Here is a 21,375-nt window from a genome sequence, read left to right as displayed (position 1 = left end):
TTTGGCGTGAGATATGTGAAGACTTATCAAAGTGTCTGAAATGTAACATTCCAGCCTCCCCTTTAGTATGCTTGCTGGGCAACTTGGATGAGGCCACTGCAGAAATAAACACAGCCCACGTTGTTTTTACGGCCCTATCATTGCCAAGAAAATGGTCCTCATTAACTGGAAAAATAAAAATTATCTTAATTCTAACCAATATAAAAACCATCTAATAGATCACATTAGTCTTGATACAACCTCTGCCATCACATTTGATCAATCCCTTTGGGCTCCTTTGATCGGCTTCATCACCTAGTGGGGGTGGGGGGGTCATGGTTTGGTCCTGCCTTCGCTATTGTGGTTGATATGGGGGTAGGGACGGACTTAGAGCATCTGGGGAGTCCCTAGGGATGTTTCCCTGGAGGGCCTAACATGGGGGATGTGGCCATGACCTGGTTAGGAGCTCTGGGGGCTCTTAGATGGTGTTTTCCTTGTGGCTGCCTACAGCGGAGATGGGGGAGGGTCTGTGCTGGCGGACGTTGGTTACTGGCCTGGTAGCCTGGCTGCCCCTGGGTGGGTCCGGGACGGGCGTGGAGGCTTGGGGGTCTGGGGTGCTCCGCCCCCTGGTCTGGGGTGCTGGCCGGGCCTTGGGGGCTTGGGTCCTGGCTGTTGTGTCGCCGGAGCAGTGGGCGGGTGGGTGCAGGGGGGCTCAGCCCCAGTGCAGGGGACCTCTGGTGCATCGGCCCAACTAGGGGGCTCTCTAACTGGTGGGGAGGTTGTTATATCTTTGCAGGTAGTCTCCTCACTACAGGAGCTCACTCTGCAGGTAGGGGGAGAGATATAGGAGAGGTGGAGAATGAACTCAACCTGGGTGTCTATTGTCTTGTGTAGTTTGGGAGATGATTGGATGATGGGGTGGGTGCAGTTTTCTCTGGGGTGGAGTCAGGTGGGCTGCCCCGGACTCTGTGGGGCTGGGCGGTGCTGCTGCTGCGGGCCCCGGTCCGGATGGGCCTGGGCCCCCTTGCCCTGGTGGGTTCCAGAGTGTGGGGGTGCCTACTGGGGTCAGCGGGGGAGCTGGCCCCAGGGAGGGGCCGCTTGCCCCTCCCTTTCTTCCCTCCCCATCCTCAGCTGCCTCCCTATTCCCGCTCTACCACACCCACCCACACACGCAGGGTTTGGGGTGCAGGTATGTCACCAGGGTGCAGGGGAGGCACTCCCCCTCTGTCCCCTTCTGGCCGCCTGTGCCTCAATTTTATTCTGCAACCTAGACATCCACATTACTCACACTCTCACATAACATATACATATAGGGCCTTGGGGGTGGGCACGTTTTACAGCATCCAGAGGATGGTCGGTGTATTCCAACCCACCTCTGGCGCTGGTGCCCTACCCTCAATTTTAAATGCATATAGACACTACATATGAGCGGGCGTAGGGAGGTTTGAGGTCTTCACTCACCCTGGTTCTGTTAGCCGTCAGGGCTTGGGGGCTGGGAGGAGGTGCTGGCCGTCAGATTGGGGTCTGGGATGCGGGGCCTCCCTGCTACTGCAGATAAGGAGGTGGTCCGCTTGCCTCCACCCCAGAGAGAAGGGTTACATCTCCTGGGTCTAGGTGCGGCTTGCCCCTCTGAGGGCGGGGGTAACTGGACCTGGGATATAGAGTATGTTTGGGGAGTGCGACTGTCTGTGCAGTGTCTATTTGTGTCTGTCTACACGTTGGGTGAGTGCCGAGTATTTGGTTGTGCATATGGGGTGGGAATACACGTTTGTTTCCGCGTGTGCCTGTTCGTCTGTGTCTATATGTCAGGTTGGGTCTTAGACTCAACCTCTCTGGGTACATCTCAGGCCCTCTAAAGTACGGAGGCCTATCTCCCCTCACCACACTCCCTGCCAGTGACTGATGCCCTCAGACGTTGGTGTGTTGGTGGTCCTTGTCGTCTGGGGCTGGGCGCTCATGTATGTACCGGCTCACTCCTGGTGGCCAATTGGCGGGGCCTGGCGCCTGTGGCCCGGCTGGTCCCTTCCGGGGGGTGGGATGCCCTCTGGCCTCTGGGCCTGAAGCTCGGTCCTCTCTGGCACAGCTGGCTGCTGGCAGAGCCCGCGGGCACGCCACTGCAACCCCCTCTGGCCTCTGCTCCGTAGCTGCGGGGTGACCTCTCGTTTGGGGCTCTACTCAGCTCTTCCCAGGAGGGTGGCACGGTTCCCCCCCTTTTGGTGGTCCTCCTCGGGTCCTTGTACTCTGGGGCCTCTGGATATCTGGGGCCTGGATCTCCTCCATACCTGCTTCATACCCTGGTGGACGGGGCTATGGCTCCCCACACTCCCTAGCAGATCGTTACATGGAGAAACCTTTGGAATACAAGCATGCTGATCCACACAGGTATGCACACAGGTGTACACACGGGTGTTCACAGACGCGGACTACACCTTTCTTGGCTGCTGCCTCAAAGCACATTGTGCGCTGTGTATCTTGCGTGCTGCACAATATCATTTAATATTTAGTATCTACTGTTATCTACTGCTAGCTAGTTTATTGTGATGGTGCTGTTTTTTATTATGTTGCTCTTTTTTTTTTTTGTTTGCTTTCTCTTCTGTTTTTTTTTTCTCCATACAGGTGATCCAGGTGTTTTGTTTGTTTTTCTTTCTTTCTTCCCCCCTTCTCACCGTCTCTTCTCCCCTTTGGTTTTCTTTCTCTCCCTCTCTTTCTTTCATTCTTTCTCCCTGTCCTATCCCCCAGTCATGTCTGTCCCATTTGTAGCAACCGAAAATAAAATAAATTCATAATTATAATAAAGGTCAATCAAATGGAGCAATATGGCAAGGCCATGATGATCCACTTGGTAAAATAAATCCGCTTGGCATCTTTCTTGGCCTTAAGACAACAATTCTGATGGCTAAAGATCCAAATGGGACACAAAAAAAAAAAAAGAAAAAAAAAAGAAAAAAGAACAGCTTCATATAATTCACACATTAAAATTATCTTTATCGATTTTAAACTGTGCTTTGGTGCAGAACCCTCAGTTCATCCACTGTCTGAAACAAATCAGTTTTAGTTCATCTTCCTTTAAGACGACTTTCTTCTGATTGACCGCAGCTCACAAACAAAAGGTTTGAATATCGGGTGGGTGGGGCTTCCGTGTTCACACCACCAGCTGTGTGCCTGAGATGCTCAATGATGTCATACAAAACAGAGAGCAGAAGAAAACTGAGAATGAGGTTTTACAGAGTTAGTTCTACAGTAAATACACTAACCTCATTATTTTAAACTTTGGTCATGATTAATATGAGCGTCCAATTCAATTTACGAAGGACTGTATTTTTTAAACACTGCATTACATATGGACTGCGCTCTCATTTGCTTACATAATATATGTTAATTTCTTGTCTGTAAATCTCTAAAGGTTCATTATATTATATTCAGCACACGTTGCAGACAGAATAAAACGGGCACACAGTTGGCGCACTGTGCAGCAGCAGATGTGAAATGACCTGACCTGAAAGTCCTAAATGAACTCAGCTTTGGGTGAATGTGGGATGAATTGCCTCTTCCTGCTTACTCAGAAGCAGGAACTACTACACGAGGCTATCGTCGCATTTTGCCCTCCACCAGTGCCAAAATAAGTAACGGACAGAGTCTACACTCAAATTCAGGCTCCCACATATTCTGTCACTTGTTGACAGAAAGCTGGAAGTAGATGGCTCATAGTGGTGTGCTGACTATGACCCATCAGCAGTAATGTCATTATGAGTCCTGAGTGAGGACGGATGCTTTTTTAAATTATTTATTACTTTTTCTTTTTGTACAATAAAATGAAGGTGGACAGCAAGGATATTATTGGCCTTTATTCTAAATATGTACATAACTAAACATTAATTATGCACAGCATTGTGCAAAAGCCTTGAACTGTCCCTTGTTTCTTTATATTTTGCTTCCAAGGGCCTGACCATTTTCAGAGAATAATTGTTTTTTAAGGTACTTGGTGTTTTTCTGACAGGCTGCTATTAACATACTTTCTTCCCATGCCTCCAGCTGAGTTTATTAGAAATGCCAAAGATAACACAATTTGACAGGCATAAGATGGGATTGTTACACCAGCAAGGTGATTCCAAAATATATCTCAGCAGTTTATCTTTGAGGAAAGAAAAAGATTTTTCTATCTACAGCCGATAAACAGTATCTGAACGCCATATTCTTAAGAAACAAAAACAAACAAACAAAAAAACTGGCACAGGACAGGCAAGGTGCAGCTGGACCTTCAGTTGATCCATCTACTGTTCACTGAAGCCTCATCAGAAACGGTATCAGTGGAAGGATGGGCATCACATCTTCAAACATCTTTTTAAAAAACAAAATCAAAACCCACAGGAAAGATAACACTATATTTTTTTTAAAGATCAACTTTTGCATATAAATACTTGAAAAATACATTTCAACTAAATTTTATATTAAAAAAAAAAACAACACAGCTAAAAGCCTGTTAAAGGCTGTATTTTCGTATGTGATTTAACCCGGTTTTTAAAAATTAGTCTTAGCCTAAGCCTAGTTTTAGACTAAATACTTTTTAATTGTAAGCCTTTGTGTTAGTTGAGGGTTTGTTTTAATCCAAGGGTGTTGTGAAAGCTGTAGATTTAGTGATTACTTACAAGGGGAAAAAATAGCTACTAAATCTCACTTTAAATGGGACTGTTTTTCTTCTGTTTTATAAAATGTGGCCCACTTCACAAAAAACTCCTGTTGTAATAAATATGACTCCCACAGTCAACACCAGACAGACTGAAAGTCAAACTGAGCCACCCTGCTGTGCAGTTATTGAAAGAAAGCACAGAAACGACGCCCTCGTCTGTTAAAAACCAGAACAGCCAGGCCTCTGTGGGTTTGGCCTTACAGCTGTTTTGTCCCAGCAGGACCTCAAGTACAGCTCTGCTCTCCAAGTTTGACTGCTCGACGAATATGGCTTCAATAACGCCGAGGCCACAGATCAGTATCTTCTGTTTACTCCTGTGTCTCGTTGCCGCTCTGCTGCTTGTATAACTCTATATTTTGTGTTTATGGTGCTCTGTTGCCCCGAGAGCTGCGTTTTAATTTAACTGGCAGGAATAAATAGGAATGACTTCAATCTAAAGTCTCGTCCAGACCTGTCATGTGAGCTCAGACCATAAGGTGCTTGTGTGAATGAATTACTTTTTTAACAGGCTCTCTTACTTTTTGGTCAGCACGGGGAGGGTGAGCGAGCGTTTCCAGAGCCAGAACCATTAATCATGGCATATTTTGCTGCATGGAGGCAAAAATAGTAGAATATATGAATGTGGGGGCGTGCTGCACTCACACTCTTTTTCTATAGGTCAAAGGCAGGGTGTGTGTGTGCGTGTGTGTGTCTGTGGGTGTGTGTGGGCAGGGGTCGACATCCACAACAGACGTCCTTCTCAAGGACAGAGGGACTCAATGTGAGACGGAGCAAGGCGCTCTACCGTGGGATAAGTACAGGTTGGATTTAGCAAGGGGTAGTTAAGTGGAAAAGACTAACAGATGCTGGGGCTAGTTTACTCAGGGGGGAGGGAGGCTCACCACAGCTCGAGGACTGACACCCCAACACACACACACACACACACAGAGTGAAGCTGTTTCTCACTGCTGCTCAGAAAAACAATTTTATTGTAATGCCTCTAGAACAGTTTGTATCTCTTTAAGCTACTTTCACAGCTGGGATTTAAACCACACTGCATTAAAGGACATTAAAGGATCAGTTCACCAAAAACAGCTCCGTGCAGCAGCATCCAGCCATGCAGGCAGATTTGGGTTTTAGATGCTTGCTTTTGAGAAACTGGATGAATCAAGGGCCTTTGACTGTGCGATAATTTATTTCTTCCACTATATATCTATATTTATAAAGTGTAAATAAAAAAAGCTGACTTCAGTTGGTTATTTTTTTTAATCTGATTAAATAGTGCCAGCCTCTAGATAAATAAACAGCCTACTGAGCCAGAGAGTTATGTGTGTGAGTAATGACACAAATTATAAATATAGCCTATATGTAGGCTAATAAACACATGGATGAATGCACAGATTAAAGGAAAAAGCATTAGTGCTGTCAATGCTATTAATGCCTAACATTTAAACACATACAAAAAAAAAGAAAATGAGAAAAACAGACTTTTTAATTCATTTTTGCTCAAAAATATATTCTAATAAATTCTATTAAGAATGATTTCATTTTATTTTTCTTTATACTGTGAAGAGGGCAAATTAGCAAATCATTACAAGGACTGCTGCTGGGGAATTAATTATTAGGAAACTCTTGATTGAATTCTTCACCTTCACCATTTTTTAGGTTTTTTTTCATTGCGACATTGATCCTCTTACTTTTAACCCTATAACACCAAGTATGTCATATTTGATGAGATTTAGTAAGTTTTTCAGATGTCTGTATCATCAGTGTTATTCCCCCCCTCCCCCCCCGAACAGAAACAAATTAAATAGCAGAATAAATCTTTAATTACACAAAAAGTAGCAAATATGATAAAAATGATATATATGTAAATTAATATAAAATTTTTAATCAGACAGTTAAAAAATTTGAATTTTCTAATTGCAATTATTTCACAGGTCAGGCTTTAGAAGGTTATCGCTCCCACCCAAATGTCATGAAGATGACACCTGACGACCTCCTCTGTACTCTTAATGATGCGTACAAATATACCTCACTATATATTAATAAAGATGAGGTTTGGCGACCATTAGAACAGGCTCTGGGTTTTTCCAGTGGTAGTCTCGCTAACTTTTGATGCACACCTAGTCGTTTTGTTCTGGAAACGGCCTGAAATATGTCAGAAACCGTTCGGTTCAGGAACAAGAAACAAGGGTTAGCCCAGGTGTTTAGGGTTAAAATGTCTCAGTTATTCTTCTGCTGAGTGTTGATCTTGTGGTCAGGGTTATAAGTCATGTCTGGTAATATTTCTGGGAATTTAAAGTAGATTTCACGTTATACAAAACGGTCACATTCATACTCTTGATGTGCGATACCACTGATTTCCTTTCCAAACCAATACCAAGTAAAATTCATTGTGGCATCGACGATACTGATCTGATACTTTGTACAAAAAGTTAATTATAACTTCAAAATGATTACAGGACATCAGAATACTTGTTCTTCTTGTTTAATTATAAAGAATTATCATATAGAAATAAAAAACCTGACGTTGTGTGTTAATTGATGCTGTTTAAACACATATATCTTGACATTTAACATCTATATACTTGCCTGGACATTTCAACAAAAACATTCAACATTCACACTTCCCCTCATTCACAGTAGTCCTGTGCCACATTACAAATTTTGGTATCAATCCAATACCAAATAAATACAGGGCCAGAATTGCAGATATCAGTACCAATAATTTTAAGTTATTCAGGCAGTTTATTGGGGGAGAGTAGTGTGCCATGACTTATGAGATGAATTCTCAATTTGCAAATTCTGAACACATTTTAATCAGCGCTATATCACTGTGATTGTTACTTTCCACAATAATTAGTTAACACAACACAACACACCAGCTTTTCATGTGTTTTGAAACTGGGTTTTTGGAGACCTGGGATGTAAATTTTTCTGTCTCTAAAGCACACAAAAAGGTTCGGACATTTTTCATAGTGCATGCTTGAGGTTTATTTTTTCCAAAGAAATAATTAACACTGTTCAGTGGGCTGCATACTAAACTTGAAAGAAGCAAAGTATCGTTACAATCATGCTAGTATCGTTTCAATACCAATACCAGTGTTGGTATCGATCCACCCACCTCTAATTCTTACAGTTCACTCAAAAGACTCTGAAAACAGCTCACTTTGCTGTTTTAGGAAAATTTAAGGGGACCTGTTATGCTTATACTCCTTATATCTCCTTATTATTTGTCATTTACACTGTTAAAGTGCTGGATGCTCACATCCAGAGTTTAAAACAGTGAGGTCAGAGTAGACTATATGAATAAAAATAGTGGGCCACACCTCTTAATCTTTGAGTTTACGTGTACAAAATCCAGCACATAGATACGCAGTCTGTCTTTATTAACATTCAGGAAAAAATGGGTCGCTCTAAAGAGGTCACTGAATTCCAGCGTGGTGCTGTAATTGGATGCCACCTCTAAAACGAGTCAAGTTTGTGAAATTTCTTCCCTCCAGCATTTTCCATGATCAACCGTAAGCGGTGTTACTGCAAACTGGAAACGTTTCGAAACCACAGCAGTTCAGCTATGAAGTTACAGACCACGCAAAGATCCAGACCAGGGTCAGCAAATGCTGAACCACCAACGTTTTGCTGACTCAATAACTGCAGAGCTCCAAACCTCCTCTGACATTATCACTGGCACAAAAAATTGTGCACCGGAAGTTTCTTGGCATTGATTTCCACGGCCGAGCAGCTCGTGTAGGTGTAATGTGTCGGTGGCTCAGTGCTTCTGTCCATATATCTATGTGCAAGTAATCCCTGTGAGCCAAAAGCCCAGCTTCACACTGCGCTAAACACCAAGTTCCAGATTTTTTTTTTTCTCATTTTGACTCTGCATGATGTCACTGTGATAGAAGGGACATTTCACTGCTGTAGGCACAGAAGCCCCACCCCTTTCCTGTTTAAACCCTCTATTCATGAGGGACAGTCAATCAGAAGACAGCTGTCTTAAAACAGCTTGTTTCATGCAAAATAAAGTTAGACCCAGTGTAAGATAAATAAGGATTATTTTTAACTGAGACTTATGCAAAGCTACTCTAGTAAAAGTGTAAAGCTGGGAATGAGCACAATGTGTAAACTTTGAAGTAAATAAATGGATTCGTTGAATAAAGCGTCGAAGAAAAAGCACTTACGCCAACCTGGGGAGAGAAAAGTTTCATTTAATCCACCTGAAGTGAAACATTCAGATATCTATAAGCTGTCGTGTACACTTTTTTCTTTCTTTCTTTTTTACAACAGCACATCCTCAAAGTGTTGACCAGAATATTGTTTGAAGTATCCAGTTACACGATTTTATTGCAGGCGATATTTCCTGTGGCATAACACCAGTGAGAGTATAAAAACCACTGGCCCGCTTAATACTTCTATAACTGATGTTGTTGTCACAGCCTCGTACTTACTGGGACTGGACTGCTTCCTATTCAGCTAAAACTTTACTGTCTAGCAGGTTTTCAAAACACATGCATGCATACATTTAAGAAAAGTCACAGAGAGAACATCTGCTGCAGATGGAGCTTTTTTGTTGTTGTTTTCAGACACAATCACAATAAAATTCACAATAAAACCTCAGGAATGACTTCTGTGCTATCACACATGACCTCACTAGCTACATTCACACACACACACACACACACAGTGCAGACGTGCACACACACACGCGCGCCCAGTCGCTGTCTGTCTCGCTCTCACACACAAACCACCGGCATACCAGAGAGTCTATATTTAAAATGAGCCCTGGGGATGTTTTTTTTAATTTTATTTTATTTTCAGCTTTTAGACATTCTATCAAAAGTGGTCAATGTGAATACTCAGCTGTAGAGAGAGAGAGTGAGAGACGATGATAAACATAGGTATGACAAAATACAACCTCAGCAATGAGTCAACAGCTTTTTACATAAAGATAATGAAGGCACATTCAGCAGAGGAGCATGAGAGTGCGATTATGAAATGTTTGAGCCAGACCTGAATAGTTACAAATTTGCTAAGGCTGCAAAATACCACCTTCCAAACTTGCAGCTTTTCCAAATACAGCCCTATCATCCCACGTCTCATTTTCAAAGCCTCTCTTTTCTCCCTCTCTCCTCCCACCACAAATCCCAGAACTTTGAGCACCAGAGAGAGAGGGAGAGAGAGAGAGCGCAACAGCGGAGATGAGGGGAGCGTTTAAATCTGGCGTTCCGTGAGTGGTCGGGTCGGTGTCTGGAAATTTTTCACATCCTGTTTACGGCAGGCAGATTTCAGCCCGGGACCGCAGAGAGCTGGCAGGGGCCTCTGCCTGGACACAGCTCCTCTCTCTCTTTTCTATCTGTTCCCGGCCTCCTTCGCCTAAAGATCTCAGTCAGCCTGCAAACCTTTCCACACCGCCTCCCTCTCATCAACGCCTTCAAACCTAAAGCAAACACGTCAGCTTTGCCCCCGCTGCCCATGGCCGCAGGAGAACGACAGAGGGGGAATCAAACTCCTGATAAAAAGAATCCTTTTCATGCAGCAGGCACACAGCAACCCCCATTTCATTTTAATATCCAAGTACGGGTTTAATAGAGCTGAGTTGCCATATTTACAGTGTTCCAGTCAAACAGAAAGTTCCAGAGCGTGAAGAGCAGAAGTTTGGAAGCAAAATCCTGATACTGGAGTCATGTAGCATTAAAAAAATAACATCTCATGAGTCTGAGGTGCGAAGCTTAATGAACAGAGGATCAGTGTGTCCCCCCCTGAGAGAAGCAGTTTGTAGCTTTGGTCCTGAAATCAGTCCGTCTGCATCCCTCAGCGGCACTTGCAGGATTTCACAACCATGTTGGAGAGCTGCTCAACACGCGGTGTGCGGCCTATGAAGTACATGATAGTGAGGGGCTCCAGGTCCTGAGGAACGCAGCAGGGTGTGGCGGAGGCCTCGGGGTTCAGCTTGTTGTAGAGGGGCAGAATCTGACCCGGGAACAGAAATGAGCAGATGTTAGAGCGATTTATCCCAAGTTTAGTGCTGTGAGTGATGAATGAACATGCTGAAAAGTGTGAAGTTCAGCCCAAGTTTAAGCAGGGCTGAAAAATGAAGCCAATGTGGTAAGTGCCAGAAACGGCAGTCCATCTAATGGCCACAAACGAGCCAATCCCCACAGACTCTCATGCTTAAAAAGCTGTTTAGGTCTCTTTAAATAATTTACCTTTTGTAACATCTGCGCGGACATGATTTTTTTTTTTTCATAACTGACCTGTTTCATTGTATTAAGGATTGCAGTTACAGGTCTGAGTGACCAGTTAGTGGCTACTTGGCCTTACCTCTGCTAACTTGAGTTGGTGTTTGAGGTGTTGGTGCCTTTTGGAGCATTTTTAATGCAAATAACTGACAAATAATATGAGTCTAATAAGAGTAATAAGTTTGTGCTCCAGTTTTAGGGAGTAAAATTCTACAACACTATTATTTTTTAGCGCTAATTAGCATCTCTCTAGTATCTGTGTCTGAGTGCACCCATACAGTCTTTGAATGCACTTAAATGATGTTTGCTGGCATAAGCGACTAACACTCGGGTTAAAGATTGTGGTGGTCATAATGCTAAACCCAACGCTTCAAATGTCCCAGTGGCTACCTCTATCTTTTAAATACAGTCTATGGTCATTTTGCATGATTATTTTGGTACTTTTTAAAAATGTGTTGGCAAATCTGAAATGTTAGTTTGACATTTTGGGATATTGGCTTATTTAGAGTTAGATGAGCGGTTCAATGGCACTCCTAATATCAGCATCTGGTTAGTTTAGCTAAACATAACAAAAGGTTGACTGATTCTGTTTACTGGTAAAAATGAGATAAACAGCCTGTATAAAGCTAAGTCAAGACAATTCACAACTTCCTGTTTTATTCCAGTTTAAAAATAACTTTTAATGGTGGTTTTCCAGAGTCTCTACATTTCCTTCACTTATCCAACTTTTCAAGTTTAATTCCTACCAGGTCCGTTTTTTAGCTTTAAATCTTCATATTCAGACGTTAAAATGTAGCTTTCTGTGCATTTTATGTGGGGGAGTAAATCTAAGTAAATCTATAGCAATCAAATAAACTTTGACTTCTTTAAGTACATCCTGTCAGTTTCTCCAAAATACATGCACAGCAAAAGCAGCCAAACTGCCTTAAACTAAAGCCACATTTTGACAGCAGCAAAATGTGTAATTGCTGCAAACTTAAGTTAAAATAAATGTGAAATTCTACACATCTATATTAAAGTGAAGTACAAGAAAGGTGAGAGTCAGTGAGGCTACAGGCCAAGCCCTTCGCTGAGTGAGACGGGCCAGCTCAGGGCTCACTTACGGGAAAATGTCGCCTGCATTTCAGACTTTCTGTACGTTAACGTCAAGCCGAGCGTTGATTGGAGTTCGGTCCAAACCAGAGTGTTTTAGCAGACGGTCTGAGGAGGAGCTGCTCAGATTTTTCTGACAATCACAGATGTTTTCTGTTTATATAATTTGGCCGTGTCTCAGCAGCGAGAAGTCTGTCACAGTTTCCATTCAAAATATTCAGCACTAAAGGTCATGAATCTCCAAATTGGAAATAAATATATGTTGAAAAAAAGAACACATTTGTCCTACTGGAGAAGATAATCTAAGTTATTAGTCTGAACTAGGATCTCATGAGATATGGGAAGCTGCTAATATCGAGGTATCCACACATGGACTCGGCTAGTTAGTAACAAGCCCAAAAAACTGCCTTTACCAATTCTGTTCTATTAAGGGCACAGATTAAGTTTAATTCCAGCTACTATGCACTAGTGTAGCTTTGCATGATTCCCACTTCAAAATAATCCTTATTTACCTCATGCTGGGCCTCGGTGCAGCCGCTTCCAGCTGTTTTTGCTGTTCTCCCTTTAAGCCAGTGGTTCTCGAACTTTTCCTGGCATGCGCCTCTTTAACTTCACTCCACACACCCACATTGTTTTTTATTAATCATTAACCATAAATAAAAATGCGAGTTGAAAATAACAATCCCACCTGCAGTGGCTCTGTGCCCCACGGGTGTGGCCTGTCCCACAGTTTGAGAACCACCACTTTAACCCAGCTTTCTTCTGATTGGCTGTCCCTTGCAAACAGAAGCTTTAAACTGCAGGTGGGTGGGGCTTCTGTGCTTACATCCATAGCTGTATATTAGGAGTATCCCCTATATTTTGGTTCACAGAGATTACCTGCACATATACTGATCTTATTATCCAATTATTATCCATAATTTAACGGACATAAAGACATTTTTTCTTAGCAAAAGCAAAACATGTCAAATGTCAGCTGTTAACTAACCACAATTGTTGATTATTAAAAGTCTTTATGGCAAAATTTATAAGAAAGAACAACAAAGATTAAACAGATTGGGTTAGTAGCCAGGTGACCTTTTGACCCCTGAGGCTCACCATGTTGTAGTGGTTGTTGGCGCTCCAGAGGTAAGGACAGTTGCCGGCACAGAAGTTGGCTTTGTAACCTTTTGGCTCGTGGATCCACTTCCAGTTGAGGTCACGCCTGAAGTCGATGTAGAGCGAGCGCAGGCAGCAGCCCTGGTCCGAGCCACTGAGACACACACACACACACAATATGTAGTTCAGCTCCCACCCTTCTCTTCAGTGTCATGGGAAAATTACCACAGGTCACCATCGAAGAACCAGCCATCACATGGTAATAACTATGCGGGGCTGCCAGAGTTTTCCCCTGCAGCGTGAGGTAGTCTAAATAAAACGCTGCATGCCCGCTGGCCTGCAGTCTAAACACAGGGTCAGCGCTGTTAGTTTTGCCGCGCAATTGTCTGCAAAGTGGGTCACGAGGAAAAAAACAAAATGAAACCGAGTGCTCCCCACAACTAGATTTCAGAATTACAAAACTACAAATCTTGGAGGAGTGTCAGCGCTGTCAGTCAGTCGCACTAAACCACCACACAAGCGGCTGGTCGGCGGCCTACCGGGAGCAGGTTGAGGTGTCGATGGCGGCCGCCCTCTTCTTGCGGTTCTTCCTGGCCGGGTTATCCACTCTGTCGCTGGGCAGCAGGGTGAGGATGAGGTGCGGCGTCTTGGTGCTGAAGTCTGCCTGTCCTTTCACCTGACCAGGCTTCCTCATCTGACGGAGCCGCTCATCATCCACGCCTACAGAAGGAGGAATTTTTTTTTTTTTTTAGGATGAAAAACTAAAACTTTCTGTCTTCCACCAGAGTCTGTGGGCGGACGTCGCTTTGTTTCAAAGCTAATGTGATTTAATTCCTATGGTTTGTGCAATACTCTAAGCATGGGAAATGCTTTCATTTTGCAGCAGCGACTGCTGCCCCTCCCAAAACTCCACGCTGTCTTTCTGCCAGGCCGAGGCATTTAGTTCACACTTTTTTTAAGCATATTTTTTCAATCCAAATATATTTAAATTCCAAGTAAATGCACTGTTAAAAGTGCAGAAAATTGTGTGCATGATGTTTTTAAAGTTAGTCAGCCAGCCCCAGTGTGAGTGCCAGAAAAAGTGTTTTTTCATACGCAGCAATAACTACTGAATCTGTCCGTGAAAGGCACCGTCACCTCTTTGATTCTTACCCTCTAAAGACTCTGTTTTTCTAAGAAGGCAGCAGAAGTAATGTTCTTGTGCACATTTTGAATGTCATTGAACAAATATGACAGAAGTAATATGTAAACCAGATGTTTCCTACAGCAGAAACGATGGTCTGACTCTTTGTCTGACTTCATGGATCGTTTTTTTGCTTCACTCTTTCTGAGCTACAGGAGCCAGAGCGCTCAAAACAAGCCCCTGCTTGTCTTACATCAGTATCACAAGTTGAATTTCTTTTCCCCCACGTGTGCAAAAACCTGACTTGGCTCAGTTGAGAGTAAGTCCTGAGGAAAGTGCCATAATTTGGGGGCCTAAATGAAGCAACACAGACAGTCTGGTATTCAGTAGTATCACTGTGTGGAGGAACAGTTTTTCCATTATTCCTGTAAGATAGTGTGTGAGTGATTCATAAATCATTTTTGTTATTTATGTTCACTTTTTTGTGACCTGCTGGATTTTTTTTAAATCTTTTTTTTTTTTTGCTGCGCTCATAAATCTTCAACTCTTCCAAATCTGTGAACTTTGCATTTCGCAACTCAAAAGACCGCCAAGACACAACTGAACTTTCTTAAGTCTTGCTGGCACGCTGGCTGTCTTGCTTAGTTGTTCTTGCGAAAAACAATCTCACGTAGCTGCAGTACAACTAACGATGAATCCCAAACAGCCATCTAAAAACAAGCATCTGCGCAAAGAGGCTGATTGTGCTGATTTTAAGGACATAATCAGTAACAAAATGAAGCAAACAAATGATACAAGCCATTTTGGCTTTTCTCCTCCTCCTGATTCGCTGCCCCTCAGAAACAGTTGAACAGCGGGTGGGTGGGGCTTCTGTGTGGCTCGGAGGACCATATCAGGGACAGCATGCCTCATTGACGTCACTCAGAGGCATAAGTAGCAAAAATGAAACATTTAAATTAGTCTGAAGCCTAAAATGTAGTCTCACATGGACTACGTCTGCATCTACCTTTTTAACAATTTATATGACAGAATAAGGAGCATCATCATCATCACTGGGTCCCTTTAATCTCAGTTCCTGGACTAGAGTGCTTTTAGCGGCATCTGCAGTGCACATAAATGCATGATTATAAAGTCTTTCTATCATAAAAGACTGCAACAGACCAGCAAACAGGGCCTCCAGCTCCTCGCTCTTGTTGGGAACGATGTTGTTGGTGGATGGGACGAAGGTGCAGCAGGGACAGTGGACGCCCAGCTTCAGGCCAAGATTATTCTCTATGGGAGGGAAGAAGGGAAAGAGATGTGCAAACACTGATGTATGGATCGCAGTGCAAGCTGGTAACGACTCGCTGGTGCTGAAGCTCACCTGGATCTGACACCCAGTCCTTTACAGTCTCTGTGACCTCCATAGAGATCCAGGCTCCTTTGACTTTTGGCTGAACGGTGCGCGAGTCGATGTAACGCTGAGTGGATGTGCTGTCTTCATCCGGCTTTAGCAGCTGAGACAACAAACACACAGAAGGAGCTAGATCCCCATCTCATCGATACATAAGAGATGTTTCTGTGTTGGGTTGAATTATAAATAACAATCTTCTGACTTTAAGATCAAATCAGACTGTCGCTCACTGAGAATAATGGATATACCTGATAGAGCTCCACTCTCTGCTCCGAGGCCCGGGCCTGTGGGTTGGGGGCTCTGAAGATCCTGAACTCAGCCTTGACCAGAGTGCTGTTAGTCAGGTCGACTCCGCTGACGTCAAAGTGGACGACTCTGTAGTGGGGGCTGGGTGCTGTTGGCTGCACCGCATCTTGAGGGAGCAAAACAAAGCACTGTGGATGACTAATGCTCCAACAACATCTCGTGCCTTCACACAATGCTGTATTTATACTATGGGTTAAAACTGCACTGTGGGACTGATTGTCTCGGACGTAATTATAGGTTTTGGTAAAGAGGCTAAATGTGTCGGGCTTATGTTTAATATATGGCTGATTGTTGTGCTCATGGGTTTCCTGTGTGAAACATCCCCAAACACCTAGACAGTTATACAATTATGCACCATGTAATATCAGCAGCACCATTAATCTTCAAATCTTCCAAATAAGATCCATCAACACACCAAGTTTTCTTTCCACAGCTGGTGGATCGACTCCATGAAAGTGCTCTGATGGGGCAGGAAAGCAGAGTGCATTACTGAGGGGCACATCTGGGGTAGTTTTTAGTTTTTAGAAGATGGGATGTGCAGTAGTACAGTGTCTCACAGCAGTAGCTACGATTTAAAACAGCCAGAAACTTCTTGCTGACTACTACTACTAACACTTCTCCTTTTAGGTCCCCCTATTAAGCATGTGGTTTACAGCAGACTACAGTGTAGTTATTCTGTTGTATTTATCAAGAAATATAAATGCAGGTGTGAATGCCAATAAACCGTTAAACAGACACATTTAAAAAAAAAAACTATCATAATTACACAAAATGTCTTAAATGTACTTTACAAATGTGTTGATCCACCCCTCATTTCTTTATATGTACTTCCAAGGAGCCAGACTTTATGTATTTTTTTTACAGTGGTCTTTTCTGGAGGTCTTTTTTTGGACACTTTTTTTTTCTCATTTCCAGTCCTTGTGCCTGACTGTTTTCAGAGAAATGTTTTTTTTTAATATGTTGAGCCATTTAACACTGGCCTATGAATCATTCTAGTGTAAGAAAGGGACTTTAGTCAAGGGATGAACCAGTGCTGTGTCTACACATAACAGAGGACTTAGCGAATGGTATCTTTAATGGTATCTTTAGGCACTTTGTTACTACCAGCCTGACACAAAAATACATCGTTTAATCACATTTATTTTGTTAAATTTATAAAACATAACACAGTTTAACAGGCATAAAATAGCATTTTGGCAACAACAAGATGCTTTTCGAAAGAGCTATTAGTTGGCCTATCTCAGCAAGCTGTGCAGCGTGTCCTTGAAAAACTGAGGAAATTGGACAAGTGGAAGACAAAAGACAGCAGGTCTACAATCTGTCTGCAGGACAGGAAAAAATCCAGCCTGACGTAGGACCTGAGAGATGGACCTGAACCTTCAGTTGATCCATCTGCTGTTCACTGTAGACTGATTAGAAATAGTCTCAGTGGAAGGGTGGATGTCAGGACGTCATTTAAAGGAAGGGAAACATGGAAAAAAGGCTGAGTTGTACAAAGTTATGAAAGAACTGGACTGAAATTCAGTGGCAACAGGTCTCATGGAGTGATGGATCCAGATCAGACCTCAGCATAATTGAACCAGCGTGGGATCATCCCAACAGACAACGGAGCAAAAGACAGCCAACATCCAAACAAGATCTTCGAATGTCTTTCAAGGAGCCCTGAGAAGCTTACCTGAAGACTGCTTAAAGAAATAAAAAGAAAGCTTGACGAAAAGAGTTAAGAATAAAGTAGTCATACCAAATATTGATTTTCAAGCACATTAGAATAAATACTTTTTTTCCCCAAGTAAAATATAAGGAACTGAAGGGTGGCTCAGGACTTTTGCACAGTACTATAAGTTACAGTAGTTGGCAAAAGATATAAATTAATTAAAAATGTCACACTTGCTGCTTCCAGCTCTTTTTGTGTTAGAATTTATTACAAATATTTATATCAACTGATAATAAATGGTGCACAGAGAACCTGCTATATATGTAGTTAAAGTTGATCAAAGCAGGTAGTTTATAAAGCTTAGTTAGGAGACTGAACTACCAAACCAAACAGGTTAATCAAAGACAGACTCACAAAATCAGATACAATATTGAAGAACTACATCATCTCATCCATCAGCAGTCAGAAAATCGTTTTGTTTTTTAACTTAAATAATTATCAGTCACTGCTGCTATGATATGGGTGGAGGGACTGTTCAGTCTGTTCAGGATGCAGGACCTGAGGAGGTTCAAATAAATCTCTCATGAGGGGAAAACACGCACCTGATTTGCTATTTAAGAGTTAAAAAAATGAAAATAAAACATGGCAACATTGTTACTTTTTCACTGTAATTCACTGAGATTCAATTACATAATTAATGCTCAACAACAGCGAATAGAGGCCTCTGTGTTTGTTTTACCCGGATGGGATTGGATATTCAGACGTTTCAAACTAGTACATACTTTCATTCTTCTAAAGTGACCACTGGGGACCCCGGGCCACACATTGAGAACCCCTGTCAGGACTCACTTGTGTCGGTGCGGGGGGGCAGCATGTCGATCCTCTGCACCTCTTTGGCGTAGTAGTCCTCCTCGCTGCTTTCGCGCTCACACGCGGACTCGGCCTGGCGCGCGCGCTCCTTCAGCAGCTCCCGCGTGCTGTTGTACAGCAGCATGACCTCCGGGGGCACCGAGCTCGGTGGTGGCTCGTCGTCGTCGTCATCTGGAGGGCTGCGGATGCGGAGCTTGCTGAGGATCTGACCGCGCACCGCCTCGATGCGTCGAGACTTCTGCGCGTCCAGGTTGATGGACTGGCAGGTGTTGAAGCCCTCCACCAGGAATACACCGGAGAACCGGAGCAGCAGCAGCAGCGCGAGGCGGGGAAGCCACATTGTCCGGGGAGGTGCGAGGACGGAGATAATTCAGCGCAGTGGGCTCTGACCAACAAACTGCGTCTCCAAGCCAAGCGCGCAGAAACGTGTGCGTAAAATGATTTAAACTGCGAGACTGAGGGTGAAAACCGAGCCTTCCTAACTTAGATCAATAAACTATTTTGAAAAATCCAGCTCTAATGTGTTAGTTTGGTCAAAACCGCGTCATGTAAAAAAGGAAAACCGCATCTGCTGACTTCACACTTCTGATTTTGTAGTTTTATAACATTTTCATAGATGCGCCAAGCACCAAACACACAAGGACGCATTATTTATTCTTTAAAATCTACATTTAACTTACTGCATCTAAGAAAAAAACGGCTGTTTTAATTTAAAAAGAAAAATATAAAACTGCAACAAAACACTGTAAAAATGTAAAAATGAAGTGATTGGAAATTTCTCGTGACTCTTCAGGTCCAGTCTGGTGCGCTCAGAGAGCTCTGGTGTCCCTTGCCGCCGTGCGCGCGCTCTCTTCGTGTATAAGTGGCGTTTTTTAACGACAGTCTGTCCGGAAAGTTAAAACGTTATCTCCGTTTTCCGCCGTCCATCCTCGGATACGCGAACAGCTTTCAGGAGAACAGAGTCGTCACAAGAGCTCAGCCCATGTCGCAAATCCTTCAAACAACAACCTGAGCGGCGCAGTTTACCGAAAGCAACACAGCTCCCGTGCCTTCACCCCCGAAACACCCATGTGTGGAGCAAAAGACTGTCCCATATCCGCTTCCAGCTACAACTTGGAAAACCTAGTGAGGTCCTCCCATTCCCCGTTATAGGTAAACAGTGAGCGGGCTGTACTGAAACGTAGAAAAAAATGTGATTTATGTTGGAAAAAACACGGTGGGCCTGTTAAACCCCTCATATAAACATCTAAACACGGAAAAAGTCAGACGACGTAAAAAGACATGACGCAGAAAACATAAGAAAGAAGTCCTTGTGCTGTGAGTTAAAAAAAAAAAAAAAGAGAGGAAACTTTACAGTGACCTGCAGATCCCAAATTAAATGAGTTCCAGCCTGGTGAACGCTGGGCTGAACGCTCTGCTGAAGACACAGAGACCTGCTGCAGGATGTGACTCCATTATTCTGCAGATCCTCTGTGAAAAACTCTGAGGGTGAGACAGAGAGAGAAGGACGCTGGGAGGGAGGGAGGGATGGTGGTGGTGGTGATGGTGGGGCGGGATGCCACCAGAGTGAATGCAGTGTATTATTATGTAGGTAAAAACCATCTTCCTCCCTCCAGAAGAGGCACACACACATAGCTGCACATTTTGCAATTATTTTCTCCACAAAAATTCACCACCCTCTCCCCGCAACTAAACCGCTCCAGAGGAGTAGCTCGGCATTTGAGGAACTAAATCTTTACATTACCTTTGCTTAATATGTGTAAAATAGCCAAATTATACATGTTTATAGTGTACACCTGCCACTTTGTTAGATACACGGTGTTAGTACCATGCTAGACCACCTTTTGTCTGCAGAGCTGCCTTAATTCTTCGGGGCAAAGATTCAACAAGGTGCTGGAAACCTTATTCAGAGATTTTGGTCCATGTTGACGTGACAGCATCACACAGTTGCTGCTGATTTGTCAGTTGCACATCCATAATATGAATCCTGTTCCAGGACATCCCAAAAGTGCTGTGTTGGATTGAGATCTGGTGACCGGGGAGGGAATTTGAGTACAGAGAAGTCGTCAAGAAAACAGTTTGTTATCCTTCTGGAAGCAGCCATCAGAAGATGGGTTGTAAACAGATGGACATGGTCAGAAACAATACTCAGGTATGCTGTAATGTCTATATAACATTCAAAGTGCCCAAAGTGTGCCAAGAGAATACCCTCAACACCATTACACCACCAGCAGCAGCCTAAACTGTTGATACACAGCAGGATTGATCCATTCTTTCACATCGTCTCCAACAAATTCTGACCCTTTCATCCAAACGTTGCAGCAGAAATGAGACCTATCAGAGCAAACGTTTTTCTCCGTCTTCCATTGTCCAATTTTTTTGAACTCATTTTATTCATAGTCTAATTTTTCTCTGTTTATAGATGCTTCCTTGCATACCTGGGTTGTAATGAGTAGTTATTTGGGTTTTTGTTGCCTTTCTGTCAGCTCGAAGGAGTATGGCTATATTCTTCTGACATCAACAAGGTGTTCTCACCCGCAGAACTACTGCTCATTGGATATTTTATCTTTTTAAGATCATTCTGTGTAAACTCTGGAGGTGGTTGTTTGTTTGGAGAAAATCCCAGCAGATCCAAAGTTTCTGAAATACTCAGACCCGCCCTAAAACCACGCCATGTTCCAAGCCACTTAAATCACCTTTCTTCCTCATTCTTTCATATTAAATGCATTGTGTTTCTGCCATGTGATTCACTAAATAACTATTTGCATTAACAAACAGCTAAAGACGTGAGTGCATGCAAGGAGTTAAATGTCAGTATTACATCTGTGACTCCCACAGAGTGAAACATCACTGGGCTCTGACGCCTTCAATCAATTATTCCTAAAAACCTGTGAAAATGCAGTAAAGTCAAGAAGCCCTGCGTACAGCAGTATCAAAAATACTAAAAGGGAA

General features: G+C 43.2%; 1 protein-coding gene across 1 annotated transcript; it reads right to left on the bottom strand.

Moving 5' to 3' along the window:
• Nucleotides 1-8,836: 8,836 nt before the first annotated feature.
• tgfb5 (transforming growth factor, beta 5) lies at nucleotides 8,837-19,909 on the bottom strand. The gene is made up of 7 exons (XM_084949058.1): nucleotides 18,403-19,909; nucleotides 15,842-16,005; nucleotides 15,564-15,696; nucleotides 15,362-15,472; nucleotides 13,617-13,797; nucleotides 13,078-13,231; nucleotides 8,837-10,618 (listed from the first exon to the last, which is right to left on the bottom strand). Exons 1-7 carry the CDS (start codon nucleotides 18,761-18,763, stop codon nucleotides 10,460-10,462), a joined length of 1,263 nt encoding a protein of 420 aa, XP_084805184.1. The 5' UTR covers nucleotides 18,764-19,909; the 3' UTR covers nucleotides 8,837-10,459.
• Nucleotides 19,910-21,375: the final 1,466 nt, after the last annotated feature.

The sequence above is a fragment of the Perissodus microlepis genome, chromosome 2, assembly GCF_051167445.1.
Source record: "Perissodus microlepis isolate ML-2025 ecotype Zambia chromosome 2, ASM5116744v1, whole genome shotgun sequence".
In the NCBI taxonomy this organism is placed as follows: domain Eukaryota; kingdom Metazoa; phylum Chordata; class Actinopteri; order Cichliformes; family Cichlidae; genus Perissodus; species Perissodus microlepis.
Note: the sequence above shows the minus strand (reverse complement) of the source record. Positions and strands in the feature narration are given on the sequence as shown.